This window comes from Protomyctophum parallelum (genome assembly GCF_964188405.1).
Source record: "Protomyctophum parallelum genome assembly, chromosome: 18".
Classification (NCBI taxonomy): domain Eukaryota; kingdom Metazoa; phylum Chordata; class Actinopteri; order Myctophiformes; family Myctophidae; genus Protomyctophum; species Protomyctophum parallelum.
In genome coordinates, this window is record NC_139716.1 from 37,152,520 (window position 1) to 37,169,315 (window position 16,796).

The window sequence follows — 16,796 nt, forward strand, 5'->3', positions numbered from 1 at the left end:
ATGTTGAATGAGCCATTTTCGACCAAAAAAAATAATTCAAAATCTATCTGGAGCCGCAAAAAAATTTAAGCCTTAAAATGCTTATATAATGAAGACAAAAGGGCTGCAAGTGGATATTAGCCTATCTATCAAAATAAAAAGTGCGCTATGGTTTAACTTTCATTACGGGCACGTTCGGAAATAGCGCACTGAGCGCACTGTGCAATGCAAACTAATATAGGCGAGTGCGCTTCCGTAATTGTCTGGAAGAGCATTCCATGTTTTCCACACAAGTGTGTCGTGTTTTGGGAGGTTTACAATATCGGTATTTGCCTGTATGCTTATTAATCTGCAGTGACAAACTATCAAACAATAAAAAAGTAACGTTGAAAGACATTTCCAGGGAAAGCATGCTAAGTTTGCATGAATGAGAGAAAGAGGGCTGTTGCAGTCGCAGAACTGCTGAAGAAAGCAGAAGGGAGCAAAGTCAGCAAACTAACTTTTAAGAAGTGGATCCAGCTTTAAACTCCACCACTCATGCTGGCTGCTGCTATAGTTTCGTTGCAACACGGGAGATAATACGTCTATATGACTCCTTCAACGTCTATATGACTCCTTCATATACTGTAGTCACCGTCTGAACGGCTTGCCACGTTTTATTTATTGTTTGATAAGTTTGTCACTGCAGATTTAGCCATGGTGCGTCATGGCAACTGCAGCCTGTTTTACGCAATCGCTACATTTACATTGTAAACGTGTACATAAACATTCAGATTCCAAATATAAAGTACTCGCCACGTGTGCCACTGGTGTTAAAATGTTGCTGGTACAGCGATTAGCATTGCTGCATCCCGCGTTGTTTAATAAAAAGCATTTTTATCCGAGCTGTTATTTTGCCATTGGCTTTCAACTACGCGCCCCCAACCGGTGTGCAACTGTGGATTTCCCAACCCCGTTTGAGAAAAGTAGCCGGGGCGCTCGGATAAAAATGCTTTTTATTAAACAACGCGGGATGCAGCAATGCTAATCACGGTACCAGCAAATTTCTAACCCCCGTGGCACATGTGGCGAGGACCTTATATTTGAAATCGGAATGTTTATATACACGTTTGGACTGCGATTGCGAAAACAGGCTGCTGTTGCGTCATGGGCTACTGCAGATCAAGCATACAGGAAATCCATCTGCATTGGCTGTGAAGGCATAAGCGTCTGTCCACGAATTGTTAAATCCTCTGTTTTCGTCTGCTATCTTTCTTTTTCTCCCTGTAGAAGCCATAGCGTAGCAGCTGGCACCAGCCTCACACACCCACCGGTTTGTTTATAATAGTGTCTGGCGCGCAGCATGCGTCGCATGCTATGACGCGAATTTTAGTTGACATTATTGAAACTTAATATTTATTCTACACATTTTTACAAATTTGGGAAACTTAAGAATGTTTCTGTCACGTTTTGCCTCCTACAGAAACCATAAATGAAAAATAAAAATGTGAAAAAATAAACTTTATACATTTTCATCGATTTTTTTGTAATGCTACAGAGAGCCACCAGGGGAGTGCTCAAGAGCCGCATGCGGCTCTAGAGCCGCCGGTTGCCGACCCCTGAGTTAGAGCATATAGCTGCAGTGACATAAAGCACCTTTGTGCCTTGAATATACCTGAAACTAAAGGCAGAGAGTGACATGGATTGTTTTTGGCGTTGAACACAATGACAAGCAGACAATGTTGGCCCAGGCGGTGGCGTAACCGTCTGGGCACCCGACTGGTAATCCAGTCGCAGACTCGCAGTGTGCCGCGGGTTCGCCTCCCGAGCCCGACACATGTCTTCCCCCATCTCTCTCCCGTTTCCTGTCAGCCTACTGTCTGTCCCTTCAAAAAAACCAATAAAAGGCGTAAGCCGAAAGAAAATATCTTAAAAAAAAGCAGACAATGTTGCCATATGCCATACTGTATGAACGGGAAAACACATCTGCCACGTCTTGCCTGGGACTCTAAACCTTCCCTGCAAGCCATTCAAAATGACCACTCGTAGCTCCTGGAACCCACTGACTACGTTGAAAACCTGACAGAACTACTACTACTTAAGCCCAAACCACACCAAAGGGTGGAGACGGGACGCGACGGGTTTTAGGGTCAACCACACCAATGCAACTCATTGAGTTGCATTGGTGTGGTTGACCCTAAAACGGTTTTGTCCCAAGGAGGTTTGGGCTTTAGATGTGGCATTTTGTTGCATTGGAATTTTGCTCTATAGCAATGATTACTATCAGAATATAACAGAATTATAATTTTAAATGTTTCTTCTTCTTTACAAAAATACAGTATTTTTGAAGTCTTTGTGAGATAATACTGTAACACAGGCTTACAGTCTAGACCTGAATGACCTCACACTGAGAGAGAGAGGGAGAGGGAGAGAGGGAGAGGGGGGGGAGAGAGGGGGGGAGAGAGAGAGGGAGAGGGAGAGAGGGAGAGGGGGGGGGGGAGAGAGAGAGAGAGAGAGAGTGCCAGGACAAGTGTGTAACGGCACAAAGGAAAGGGTGACAGGATTGGAGGGGAACAACAGTTCATTAGAGCAGGAGAGAGATAATGAGACACAGAGAGAGAGAGAGAGGGAGAGAGGGATGGGGGGGTCAGGTAGAGATGTGATTTGGGTGAACAGATCCCTTGTTCTCCTGCCATGCGACATGAGATACTCTCAGGGTGGAGAGACTCAGACACAGAGAGAGAGAGAGAGAGAGAGAGCCCTGCAACACAACAGGGTTATGGAAGATACAACAAAGCAGCCTCACATCAAATCACATCACTCCCTCTCTCCTCTCGATTCATCTCTCTCTCTCTCTCTCTCTCTCTCTCTCTCCTTTCATAAACATGTATCTGGTTCCGAAGCTTTCAGAGAAAATGTCGGAAACATAAATGGAATTTGTGTGAGTGCGTGCATGCGTGCGTGTTCTTTGAATGACATCACAAAATAGATTACCGGTACATGCATGCATTCATCTCTCGTTGGCATATCATCGGATGTTTGTGTGTGTGTGTGTGTGTGTGTGTGTGTGTGTGTGTGTGTGTGTGTGTGTGTGTGTGTGTGTGTGTGTGTGTGTGTGTGTGTGTGTGTGTGTGTGTGTGTGTGTGTGTGTGTGTGTGTGTGTGTGTGTGTGTGTGTGTGTGTGTGTGTGTGTGTGTGTGTGTGTGTGTGTGTGCAGCGTAGGGAGGGGGGCTTTACAGTCTTTTGATCATGGACCATAAAGAAATACGGACAAGGAGACGCCATTGTTTGTACAGACCCTGTTGAAGCCTGCGGGAAACCCTTTTGGTGTTGGCATCATGTTATGCTTTAGCTATTGAAAAATAGCAGATCTACAAGCTCATAGCGCGCCACCGAGTGGCGCACTACGAGCTTGTAGGTCTGCTATTTTTGAAAAATCGAAGAACCACTGACATAGAAACATAGCTTTTTCAGAAAACTGTCAGGATGTAGAATCGTCCTCAGTCCAAAATGGGTTAGTATAATTTATATTATTATATTTATATTATATACTTATTTAAATTAAACCTAATTAACAGTTTCCGTGCTTTGAATGGATTACTCCAGGTTAATGTCGCTGCCATATCGGACATACGCGAGTTTTGTTTTATGTGTTTAATCCGCCGTAATGTAAACAAAAAAAAGAAATTTCTTCTTCGCCGCGGAGAAAGAGAGTAGGCGCATCTGTTGTGATAGAAAAACCGGAAATCGTCACATGCTGTGGGCTGCTAGGGCTTCTGGGAAATTGAGGCCAATGCAACTGAATGGGGTACAACGCCTCATGGAGACGGGTCTTGTGTGCGTCTTCCGGGTGCACCAAGATGGTGGATGGTACGATCGGATCACAACAAACCAGGGGAGCTTTTTTTGCTGGATTTTCGCGGATTAAAAGCCCAAATAATTCAGCGTATGCTCTAAAGGTAATACAACAATCTCGGCAGTGAAGGGGGGTTGATTAAAAGTCTGATAAATCGTTTTCCGCAGTCAAACTGTTAATGGGACCATAATTTACGAAATGCATATCATGATTATTCTTTTTTTAAAGACTCCAAACTAGCAATTGAAAACCTAAAGTGAAGGAAGCATGAGTTAAGTCCGTTGCTCTCCCCAGGTTGGCGGAGGGTGTGTAGAGCCCAGGATCACATTAGATGATTGACACAGGGGTGAAAAATGGGTTACAAAATCGTGGGATAAAAAATATATTTAAAAAAAAGAACCTAAAGTGTTCATGAAAAGGTTTACCAATTAAGGTAATAAAATGAAGTCTAATGTTCTCCCCCAAAACCTGTGCAGCGTATAGGGAGTGGAGGGGTCACTGCGGTCTTTGGCTCCAAGCATTGGAGCATTGTTGTGTCAATAAGCTCCTATATCACAGTCAACTGTATCTGCACATACATACATACACTACATACAGTACATACACGCTGCCCTTTGGAGGGTCTTCACTACACCTCAGATCCAATGGCAGCACCACGTGACGAAGGAGCATTCCATTCCCATGTGGAGGCCTACTGTACTGTACTGTATATGCACAGGGGTTGATGGCCTTCTGTAAGGCCGGGCGGAGGAAGGCGGCCCCCTTTTTAAATGTCACGGCATTTGGCCGCGATCAAAGCCTGTTTGAACGGAGGAGAGGACAGGCCAACGACAGGCCTTTGGCCACGCAGGCACGGTGGTTAGTTTTGATGCTTTAATATCTCGTATTCAATAGTTCAGTCAGGAAAACTCAAGACTGGATGGAATATATATTTATTGAATATAAGATGAGCAATACATTTATTATGGTTTGGTGATGTATTGCATCTGCTTTTTAAGTACTCAGATCAAGCGCATCAGTCCCAACCATAGGGACTCTGAATCCCCCGTACCTAAACAGTAGATCCAAAACGACAGGTGCGGTAGCTGGGGTGGAGGTGGGTGAGCAGTAGGTTTGTATACAGCAGCACGCTAAATAATACAGCACAGCAAGCAAGGAAGGAAGCAGGAGGAGGAGGAATGCAAACCTCCGGTTAAAGTAGCCGGTATGAAGATGGAGTGAGAGTGTGTGATTGGCTGAGTGAATCATGTGAATGAGAGCGTGATGCTGAGGCGGCCCAATGAACAGCCAGCAGCGACTGCACTGAGGTTCCCTATAACTGAACTTGCTCTGTGCATGTCTACGACAGGCACAAATGCTCATTTACTTTGAAGGCACTAAATCAGTGGTGCCTATACCACCATCTCCAGATCAGTTCCCACTTCAAAATCTCAAAAAGCTCTTGCGGGGCCCACCCGTGGTCAAATGGGTGGGACTGTGACGCATGCGTTTGCAGAGCGTCTTTTCTTTGCCGATCAATCGATTGATTGTGTTTTCCGAGTTGGATCAAAGGACCCAACATAGTATACTACAGTATTAACCTGAATCTGAGATCAGATTCATACGAGGTTTCCGCCGGACACACACTGGTCCTGATGAACCCATTCTGACCTGAGATCAGATTCTAAAAATGTCAGTCGTTCTTCGATAAAAAAAAAAATAGCAGACCTACAAGCTCGTATCGCGCCACTCGGTGGCGCGATATGAGCTTGTAGATCTGCTATTTTTAAATAGCTAAAGCATAACATGATGCTGACACCAAAATGGGTGCCCGGTCAGAATGGGTTAAGTTCCTATTCCTTATTCTTATCAAGACCTGAAACCTATTCTACAAATACCATTTGATATATTTTTTTGCCAATAATCTGGGGGCCCACTTCCAGTATCCTGACGGCCCGCCAGTGGGCCCCAGCCCACAGGGTGAACGTCATAGATACTAGGTTAGATGTTTGTCTGGTATCCATGGTTGAAGCGCCATATTGTTGTGCACTAAATGTGACCTTTGACCCTGAGGTTCTGTTGAGTGTTGACTCGGTTCCATGTCATTCACTCTGGTCTTGACCTTTGTGAGTCACTCTGGTTACAACCACTTAAATCCGGAGTCCCTCAGGGCTCTTTGCTATAGTGTATTTTCTGTTTTCGCTCCGCATTAAACACTACCACCCACTGCCATCTTCTGTCCCCCCATATTACCATAGTAAGTCACAGAATATGTAGGCCTACTGTATGTATTATACAGGAGCGGAGATAGATGCGTTTTAGAAAACCCTCTAATGTGGGAGTGGACGGGAGATGTGTTTTGGTGTCCCACGTGATTTCCTGGTTCCTGGTTTCAATGAGACTCAAAGAGCCCCATCTAGTGTACAAACCACTTGAGGGGAACCGTGAGGAACGTTGAGGGGCATCAGGGGGGGGTCCCCGTCTAAATGATTGATAGTTAGTTAATATCAATCTTGTACAAACAGATTTGACTGTGTAAATTCGTGTCACAGAGTTAGCAACTCAAATGAAATGGGGCCAGTGACCTAATTAATATACATATCAAAATGGGGGACCATAAAAGGTTAAAAAAAATCGCTGATATAGTGTCTCCAGTGATTAGTGTGTGTGTGTGTGTGTGTGTGTGTGTGTGTGTGTGTGTGTGTGTGTGTGTGTGTGTGTGTGTGTGTGTGTGTGTGTGTGTGTGTGTGTGTGTGTGTGTGTGTGTGTGCACACGTGTGCACGTGTGCGAGCATGCTCGTTCTGCCTCACTCCACAAGATCTATTCTGATCTCAGAAATGGATCACCTCCCCTGCCTACTGGCTCCTGAAATTGTGAGATGAGGGAGAGAGAGAACTTTAACATGGAGAGAGAGACAGACACAGACAGACAGACAGACAGACAGAGAGAGAGAGAGATACAAAGAGAGTAAAGTGGTTCTCAAACTGCAAAAATGGGTCCATTTGGTTACACTCTCAGAGTTACACACCCATACGGGGCCATTTGGAATCCACTGAAGGACACTTTGAGACCCACTGGTGTAGCAGAGTGTTTCCAGTGAGCCAACATGCACAACAGCAGCACCCTGACTCTGTTTGACCAGAATGGAACTGAGCCTTACACCCTGACTCTGTTTGACCAGAATGGAACTGAGCCTTACACCCTGACTCTGTTTGACCAGAATTGAACTGAGCCTTACACCCTGACTCTGTTTGACCAGAATGGAACTGAGCCTTACACCCTGGCTCTGTTTGACCAGAATGGAACTGAGCCTTACACCCTGGCTCTGTTTGACCAGAATGGAACTGAGCCTTACACCCTGACTCTGTTTGACCAGAATGGAACTGAGCCTTACACCCTGACTCTGTTTGACCAGAATGGAACTGAGCCTTACACCCTGACTCTCTTTGACCAGAATGGAACTGAGCCTTACACCCTGACTCTGTTTGACCAGAATGGAACTGAGCCTTACACCCTGACTCTGTTTGACCAGAATGCAACTGAGCCTTACACCCTGGCTCTGTTTGACCAGAATGGAACTGAGCCTTACACCCTGACTCTGTTTGAACCAGAATGGAACTGAGCCTTACACCCTGACTCTGTTTGACCAGAATGGAACTGAGCCTTACACCCTGACTCTGTTTGACCAGAATGGAACTGAGCCTTACACCATTCTACTTAATACTGGTGGAAACACGGGCCAGTTCGCAGCCACTTCCATTATTATTTTTCTTCTTTTTTATGTTTTTGGGGCTTTTCTGCCTTTATTGATATGACATAGTGGAGAATAGACAGGAAACGGGGAGAGAGTGACTGGTAATGACAGACAGCAAAGGTCGTCGGGATCGGGATTTGAACCTGCGACACGCTTTATAGCCTATATGTGGTATGCGCCTGGACCGCTAGGCCAAGCGGGCGCCCCAAAGGCTCCATTATCTAGAACGGAACCAGTTCTGGAACCGAAGTTATTTGGAGAGGGAGGGAGGGGGAGAGATGGAGAGAGAAAGATAGAGAATGGTTGGAGGAAACAGATGGCCTTTATATAATAAATAGATAAATAAGGAAGTGAGCAAAAGGAGAACATGGAGTCTGTTCTTCTTCTCCCTCTGGGCAGGTACAGTAAGTAGTGAACCCTCCCCTGCACTCCCCTCCCTCACTTTAGCACTGGCTAAAGTGCTAAAGTGGCTGCCATTCCTACCCAGCTATACTCCCTATCCAGTATCCACCCCCCACATATACACTGCACCACTGTTTCGGGAACCTTAACAGCAATACGTCATTGGTTCTCAAAGTGTGTGTGTGTGTGTGTGTGTGTGTGTGTTTAAGGGGGGCGGAGGGGTGATGCTACAATAGTTAATTTAGCATCACACTCATTTTAACCATTTTTGTTACAGTATTTGTTGGCTATTCAAAAATAGCAGATGTGACTTATAGATAAAACAATTATGCAATGCGATAGATTTAACATAGGCGGGTTTCACTTCCGGTTCACGGACCTGGGGGTAATTTCTTCCCCTTGACTAAGGCACGGACTGAAAAGACCTCGGCAGGGGCGAAATAATGAATCAATGCATACCCGGCAGTTAATGTGTTTAATAACAGGGGCTAGGAAGGTTGGACGGCGACAAACTAGATACCCGAGTAAAGTTGACGTTGAGCTGCATCCAACACATCCACTTCCATTCCCGTCGGCCTTGGCGTTAGGCTGCTATAGGGACAGTTGGAAAAATAGCCACGCTCACAAAGTGTCACTTTGTCTCATGAAGCTTGTGGCAGTATAAAATATGGCGTTGGTGATTAAAACCAAGAGCAGCCGATTTCGATACCCAAAATCCAAGATGATGTCTGTGTTTACATAGCCGTCATGTTGGAAACGGCATTAAATCAGCAGGTGCTCCGAGGGTTTGATTAGGCATCGGTCTGTTATAGAGAAATTACAGACTTCGGCGATTGACCAATCAGAATCAAGCATTCAACCAAGCCATGTAATATAGTATGCTATCAGCTTCCCTCTGACTGTCATACGCTTTCCATGTGTGACTTTCAATTCTGGTCCAAAGCCTTTTATCGCCTAAAGGGCTCCGTATTTCAAAGTCAACTTCCTCTCTCTCTCTCTCTCTCTCGTCCGTTCCCTAGCAGATAAGCTTCAGGGCCTACAGACATGTGGCCCCTGTGGCGAGGGGACCCTCCTAGCATGGTGGGTAATCGGACCTGAGCTCCGCCGTGAACGACGGGGTGTTTCTGAACGGGGCTCAGGGGGATCTCATGTCGTCGCTGGTGTTGCAGAAACCTTGTATCTTCATATCTTGTTTTTATGCTTTTATTTTGTTGGCCGTACAAGAGTGCCATGGAAAGGTAGCGAAAATAGCCGATCTGCAAGCTCTCAATGTGCTTTTGACCCAATAGTAATTATATATAGGGAGTAGGGGGGAGAGAGAGAGAGAGAGAGAGAGAGAGAGAGAGAGAGAGAGAGAGAGAGAGAGAGAGAGAGAGAGAGAGATGAGAGAGGAGAGAGAGAGAGAGAGAGAGAGAGAGAGAGAGAGAGAGAGAGAGAGAGAGAGAGAGAGAGAGAGAGAGAGAGAGAGAGAGAGAGAGAGAGAGAGAGAGAGAGAGAGAGAGAGAGAGAGAGAGAGAGAGAGAGAGAGAGAGAGAGAGAGAGAGAAATCAATCCAACGATTGGGGTGAGATGAAGAAAGGGTATAGGAGACATATGGTTGTGGAAGATTATATAGAATGACAGAAAGGTTAGAAATCTCCCCTGGGAATAAGAGCTCTCGTCCATAGAGAGAGAGGGGGGGGGGGGGGGGAGAGTATTGCACAGACATTCCTGCACACACGTGCACACTCGTGCACAGAGCAAATACGTTCAAAGACATTTTAAGGAAGTAAAACTGCACTAAATCAATGAAGGAATGAGTGAAGGAAGGAATATATGGTGGAAGAATGTGCACACCACAACCCCCTTATTAAATAAATCCACCCAACCAACGCATAATGCCCACTTTGGTGAAACCCCAGACGCAGACCACACCACACCTCATTGCTGGGCTGGCATCAGACGCACACACACACACACACACACGTGCGCACGCACACGCAGCACAGGCACACGTGCGCACACATTGCACTTCTGTCAGGTGGAAACTTCATATGTACAAAACTGTTACTTTTCTGAATTAAAATCCAAAAGTAGGAAGAGCATAGCAGATGGACAAGCTCATAAGGATCTGCTGTATTTGTGATGCATCTGTGGGACGCCGTAGCGTGATCAAGCAGGCCGTTAAAACACCAAAAGTGTCTTAAGTACCATGTATTATTACTTAACTTAAGACCTGGAGGCGTCGTGATCAATGCCATTTGGCTATTCTGAGTGGCCAAAGAGCAAAATACAGCCCAAGAGGTTTCCGCCCGGCAACACAAGGATATAATGTATCACCCTGACCCACACAACACTAACGTCTAGATCTGCTATTTTTCAATAGCTAAAGCATAACATGATGCCAACACCAAAATGGGTGCCCGGTCAGAATGGGTTAAATAAGGGTCCACAGCCTGGTAGATTGAGTTGAACTCATTTATATATATTATATATTTTTTTTTATAGTGGTTTTAATTGAGTCGATGATGTAATGTAAGAGTAGGACAGCTGTGTCTTTAACCACATCTCTCTGGATAGGCTGGGCTGCTGCTCAATTATCACATTAGATCAGACCAGGGCAAGATGCAGTACATGATTACATGAAATGATTATTAATGTAAAAAGATTGCTTTTAATTAATTATGCAACCCTCTCAGCTTGTCCTTCCCCCTTACTGTCTGTAAGATGCAATAGTCCAAAATGCAGTCTGTAGTCCAAAATGCAGTCTGTACACTTTATTTTCCTGGACAAGCCCTCCCCCTAGTGACTATAGAATGAATAGCAGCAGTGGTAATTATTTCGTTTTTCTTTACTTTTTTCCCCATTAGAAAAGTGACCAATTCAATTCGAGACGTGAATTACAATCCGTTTAACAAAATGCCCGGAGAGGACTGACTACTAATGCTGTGTCAGCCCCTTTGAATAAACCAATGAAATGTAGCGTTCATTACACACACACACACGCACACACGTAAGGGTCTTTTGAGGCATTATTTAGTAAAAAGCGTGTCAGTGCGTGCGGTGAAGTCGGGTCAGTTCAATTTAACAAATGCACCGACGGGCAGAGAGCCTTGAAATCATCCATCAACGTCTGAGACTTCCTGTTACTATGACCACACCATTATACTGAATGTCTTGTTTTCCTGTTGGGGGGGGGGGGGGGGGTGGCCTGGTGGGAAGCAGTGCATGGTGGGAAGTACATTTACTCAAGTATTGTATGTACTTTTCTATCCTTTCACTTCTACTCCGAATATTAGACGGATAAATGGATATTGCACTTTTACTTCTCTACAATTTTCTGAAAACTTGAGTTCCTAGTTACTTTGTGGATTTTGATTATTATTACAAAACATGCATTCACTTATAAGCTTTTTGAAAATAGCCGATGTATAATCACACAGCATGTCGCCATGCGCAGTGGTGTGTGTGTGTACAATATTTGGAGCAGAAGTAAGCATTGTGTGTGTGTGTGTGTGTGTGTGTGTGTGTGTGTGTGTGTGTGTGTGTGTGTGTGTGTGTGTGTGTGTGTGTGTGTGTGTGTGTGTGTGTGTGTGTGTGTGTGTGTGTGTGTGTGTGTGTGTGTTGCGCTGCAGGCCGGTGAGAAGCACTACCACCCATCGTGCGCCCGCTGTGCCCGCTGTGAGCAGATGTTTGGAGAGGGGGAGGAGATGTACCTCCAAGGTAAACAAACACACACACACACACTCAATTGATTGATTGATTGAATACTTTATTAGACAGAAATGCAATCAGCAACAAAGTATAAACACTTCAGAAGTCTTTTAGAAGTCAAACACTTCTAAAAGGATAGCACAAAAAGAAGTCCTTGCAGTCTTGATTCCATTTGGATCCTGTGTATTCTATTCATCAACTTGACATGAAAAATAACAAGTTCAGTATCATCACAGAATATAAAACACTACTCCTGTATATGTGGAAGAAGAGGGGTGATCTCCTGTCTAAGAGAGAAGTGATCGTTTTGGCCTACAGTAGCCTACTGAATGGTGGATTTTCAAGTAATCTTATGTTTGGTTGGGCTCCGGTGTTGCGCTCTGAAAATAGCAGATCTACAGGTTCACAACACGTTGCGCTGCGACATGGTGTGAGCTTGTAGATCGGCTATTTTCAGCATGCAACCAAGTGTAAAAGCAGCCATTATGGTGTCGCCAAAATAAGTTTTTGTTAAAATGTACAATTAGCAGAATAAAATCTTATGATATTTAGTTGACTAAAACTAGACTAAAACTGAAACATTTCAGATGACTAAAACAAAATGAAAATGTATTCAAGAGACTGACTAAAATTAAAAACTAAATTGTTGACTAAATCAAAACATGAAAACGAGAACCACTGTTAACTTAAAAATACTACAACTGATCTGCAATCATGTGATGTGACAGTAGAGTTAAATCTGGAATATGGAACCTGAAATAAAACAGACATACAAATATGAGAATACAATTACAGTGCAACAATAAAAGTCATTTTGATTGAATACAACCGAGAGTTGTTGCAGACCTGCATATTTCTGGAGTGTGTGTGTGTGTGTGTGTGTGTGTGTGTGTGTGTGTGTGTGTGTGTGTGTGTGTGTGTGTGTGTGTGTGTGTGTGTGTGTGTGTGTGTGTGTGTGTGTGTGTGTGTGTGTGTGTGTGCGCAGTGCTTCATAAACTGACAGAGTAATCTTGAAATCAATCCTTTGGCAGACAGACAGGAAGTCAGCGTAACACTGTCTTCCTGTCACACAATAGTTATTGTGTCACGCAAACTATTCTCATCGAGTTATTATTATATTTGAGTGGTGGAAAAAGTACTCGCATGTCTTTTACTTAACATAAAGTATCAATACTGCAATGTAGAAATACTCTGTTACAAGTAAAAGTCTGGAGTACAAAACTATTGGTACTTAGAGTGGTAAAGTAGGCTACCAAAAGTAGGACGTTTCCTGCTTTGCAAATGTATCAAATGAATAATAATCTTTTTAGCAGATGTATAAGCTCACAATGTGTCGCATCATAACGCATTGTGAGCCTGTAGATTATTTATTTTCAAATGGCTGAAGTGGGTAATGTCTGTTTAGTAATACACTATTATAATAATCATTTTAGTGGAGTGAAAGTATAATCTGTGATGACCTTGTACTGTAGATCGGCTATTTTCAGCGTGTGACATTGTCGTATGACGAAGTGTGAATTGGGCTTAAAAGTGTTTAGTTTCATCGTGGTCTAAACTAGATCCCTTTTCCGATTCAATCTTCTTTTTCTTGTTTCATGTATTTTGTCCAAATTTGGAAACATAGCTATCTGCTATTTTACACATTAACTGGGTCCATGGCACGACAATGTTTGGGAACTACCGATTTAGAAGTGCATGTTGTGGATGCTAACTGGTGCGTGTGGTTTGTGGATGCTAACTGGTGCGTGTGGTTTGTGGATACTAACTGGTGCGTGTGGTTTGTGGATACTAACTGGTGCGTGTGGTTTGTGGATACTAACTGGTGCGTGTGGTTTGTGGATACTAACTGGTGCGTGTGGTTTGTGGATGCTAACTGGTGCGTGTGGTTTGTGGATGCTAACTGGTGCGTGTGGTTTGTGGATGCTAACTGGTGCGTGTGGTTTGTGGATACTAACTGGTGCGTGTGGTTTGTGGATACTAACTGGTGCGTGTGGTTTGTGGATGCTAACTGGTGCGTGTGGTTTGTGGATGCTAACTGGTGCGTGTGGTTTGTGGATGCTAACTGGTGCGTGTGGTTTGTGGATGCTAACTGGTGCGTGTGGTTTGTGGATGCTAACTGGTGCGTGTGGTTTGTGGATGCTAACTGGTGCGTGTGGTTTGTGGATGCTAACTGGTGCGTGTGGTCCTCCTCCTCCAGGTAATACCATCTGGCATCCACCGTGCAGACAAGCTGCCAAGCAGGAGGAGAAGAGCAAGGTGAGTCGTGAAACAAGGAGGGGTTTTACACTTGATTCAGGCCGTGTTGCCACAGCTACTGTACATGCCACAGAGTATACTGTATGCTTGCAAGGCCAAGCCCGGTGTCAATATACTGTAAGGCCAACGTTTGAAACCATGGCAATGGCCTTTTTTCCACAATGGGCATGGCAATCATCTCCAGCCTATAGAATTCCTATTCTATCAAATTCCTTTATGCAACCGATTACCGTCAGCTAGGGCCGACATCAGAGCTTTTTGTACTGGTCCAAAGAATCCCGTCTTATCTTAGCATGAGGTAACAAATTGTATCATTAGGCGACTATACTGTTGTCTCTGTGCATAAATGGAGCTTCCAGAAGGAGGTGGCATATTATATACTGTTTCCTGTTCCTGGATGTACGTATGATGATAAGAGCGCCCCTCACTTCACACAGGTGGGATATATTTTATTTACAAAGTGATAAATAACAGTGAGCATAGTTTCGATGCCGGGGGCTTTTGATGCACCTGGCGTTGGAAACGTTGGTTTCCTTCTGTCTGCCGATGTGACTGTGCGTTTGATGGAGCCACAGTGGAACTGCCTTTCTTCTAGCCCAGTGGCCGGGGACCACCAGTAGTCCTTGAGGGCGTTCCAGCCAAGGTGGTCCTCATATCAGCTAAATGTTGTACAGTTGGAAACTAAACGGACCCTTCTAGTACTTAAGTACATGTACTTGGTTACTTTCCACCACTGCTACTAGGTGTATATAATAGGTGTGAGAGAGCCCTGGTTCCTTCAGTCGCCTTCTGACCGCCTTCCTCCCATGCCTCCCTCTTCCTCAGAAGCAGGTGCGGATACAGATCAGTGACGAGTTCGTCCTGCCCGATCCGCAGGTCGGTGGTCCGGTAAAGCCACCCTCCCCCGCTCCACCCTTTTCCCAAGTCCCCCCAAACCCCCCCCCACAACCCTCACCAAAGACTCCCCTGCTCTGCTGCATGGGTTTTTGGGACGTTGGAATTAATTGTTTTTTTTCTTCCTTTAACCCCTGTCTATGCCGCTGATTGCTGGTTATCGGCTAGATATCGACTCGATTGGCCTATTACAGGCATGTAGACAACAGAGACTGGCCAATCCCCGTGCAGGGGGGGTATTGGCCATTGTGTGAGGCGGTTAGGGCTGGCCCCCCGAAACGTTCGAAGGTTCTTTCGCTATACTGACAGTCTGATTCGTGAGGATCCTCACTCTGCACTTTGACAGCTATGTATAGAGAGCATACGCCTGTTGTAGTACTCGAGTCCACAACTCCACATTTTCATTTACTCGGTCTGGTCTCAGCCTCGCACGTAGGTAATTTGACTCGGTCTTGACTCAGTCTCTGACCAAGGGACTCAGGACTCTTCCCCCACTGAGTGAGTCACTAGTCACTACCATGCAATTAAATAAATGCAATATACACATATTGTGAGGAGCCCATTCACATTAACCTATAGGAGAGCCGTCTGGCGCTTATACTGTAGACCAGCTATTTTGTTAAGTAATGGAGTGTAGCTGACGCGCCTGCCTGCTCTCACAGTGTTTTCTGTACCTTTTAAAAAAGAAAAAAAAATCTGGTCTCCACTTGGTCTCGCCTCCCGTCGGTCTCGCCCTCGACACACCCTTGACTCGGACTCAAGCTCCTCCCACACTCGGTCTTGACTCGGAAACCCCCCCCCCCCCCTTCGGACTTGACCTGGACTCGCTTTAAGTTTAGGTGGACTCGACTACGACACTAGCAAACGGTCTCTGCATGTGTGTGTGTTGTGCAACTTACCAGCGTAGGCCGTCTCTAGACCGTATCCTTGCACTACGCAAGCAGTAAGTATAGAAACCTGGCTTTTCACAGGTGCCGCGGGAAGACTAATATAACCCCAATAAATGGAGGAATGGCTTTGGGGGCCAGCCCTAGTGGTTGTGGTGGTGTTGGTGGTGTTGATGATGACGCAGCAATATGTGTGAGCTTGGAGGGGTGTGGACTGCAGGTACAGGTTGTGTGGGGATCGGGTTGCAAGCTACGACACGCACACTTTATATCGAGACGAGTGCTGTGTGCGCGCACACAAACCCACATACTGGACACGTCCTCACTCACACACACACACACACACACACAATCGTTAATACGAATATACACACGCACACACAAGCACGCGTACTGCGGCGTACACACAAACAGCTGACCAAACAGGATTGCTGAGTGAGAGGGATTTAATTCCCGCTATGATCAAGTTACTGTGCACAGTAAGAGGATCTAGTGTAGATACAGTAAGACTGTCACCACACGCTATTTTGTGATTTTTCTTTTGGAAAGAAAAGAATATATACAAAAATATTAAATGAGATTATTTGTTGTATATTTAAGTAATTTCTCATATCTGCCCTGATATTTATATTATATAATTTGTGACGTTCCAATGTTCAATGCAAAAAACATAATGAAATCGTCAATCGCAATTATCTGTGTCAAAATGAACTATGTGCCCAGGCCGTAGCGTAACGGTCTGGGCACCGGACTGGTGATCCAGTCGCGGTGTGCCGCGGGTTCGACTCCCGGACCCGACACGGCCTTTACCGCATGTCATCCCCCCATCTCTCTCCCGTTTCCTGTCAGCCTACTATCTGTCCCTTAAAAAAAAAAATCAATAAAAGGCGTAAGCCGCAAAAAAAAAAAAAAAAAAAAAGAACTATGAATCTCCAACTTAAATGTGTAATGGTGACAGCCCTATAGGACGCTCATATGTCGAGAACCACTATCGACTCACAGACACTCATTTGGTCATGCATATTTTGAATATTTTGACAAATACATCTAAATAAAATAGTGAAAATAGCTACTGTAGTTTGTCACAAGACACTATAAAGTGTAATTGTACGGCTT

The 16,796-nt window shown here is 44.8% G+C and overlaps 1 protein-coding gene across 1 annotated transcript in view; it reads left to right on the top strand.

The window, feature by feature from the left end:
- ablim2 (actin binding LIM protein family, member 2) overlaps positions 1 to 16,796 on the top strand; it is a 92,312-nt gene that overhangs the window by 33,359 nt on the left and 42,157 nt on the right. Inside the window, exons 7-9 of the mRNA XM_083789276.1 lie at positions 11,565 to 11,652; positions 13,841 to 13,899; positions 14,725 to 14,775. Of these exons, the coding sequence (XP_083645402.1) occupies positions 11,565 to 11,652; positions 13,841 to 13,899; positions 14,725 to 14,775 (198 nt within the window). The remainder of the gene's footprint in view (positions 1 to 11,564; positions 11,653 to 13,840; positions 13,900 to 14,724; positions 14,776 to 16,796) is intronic.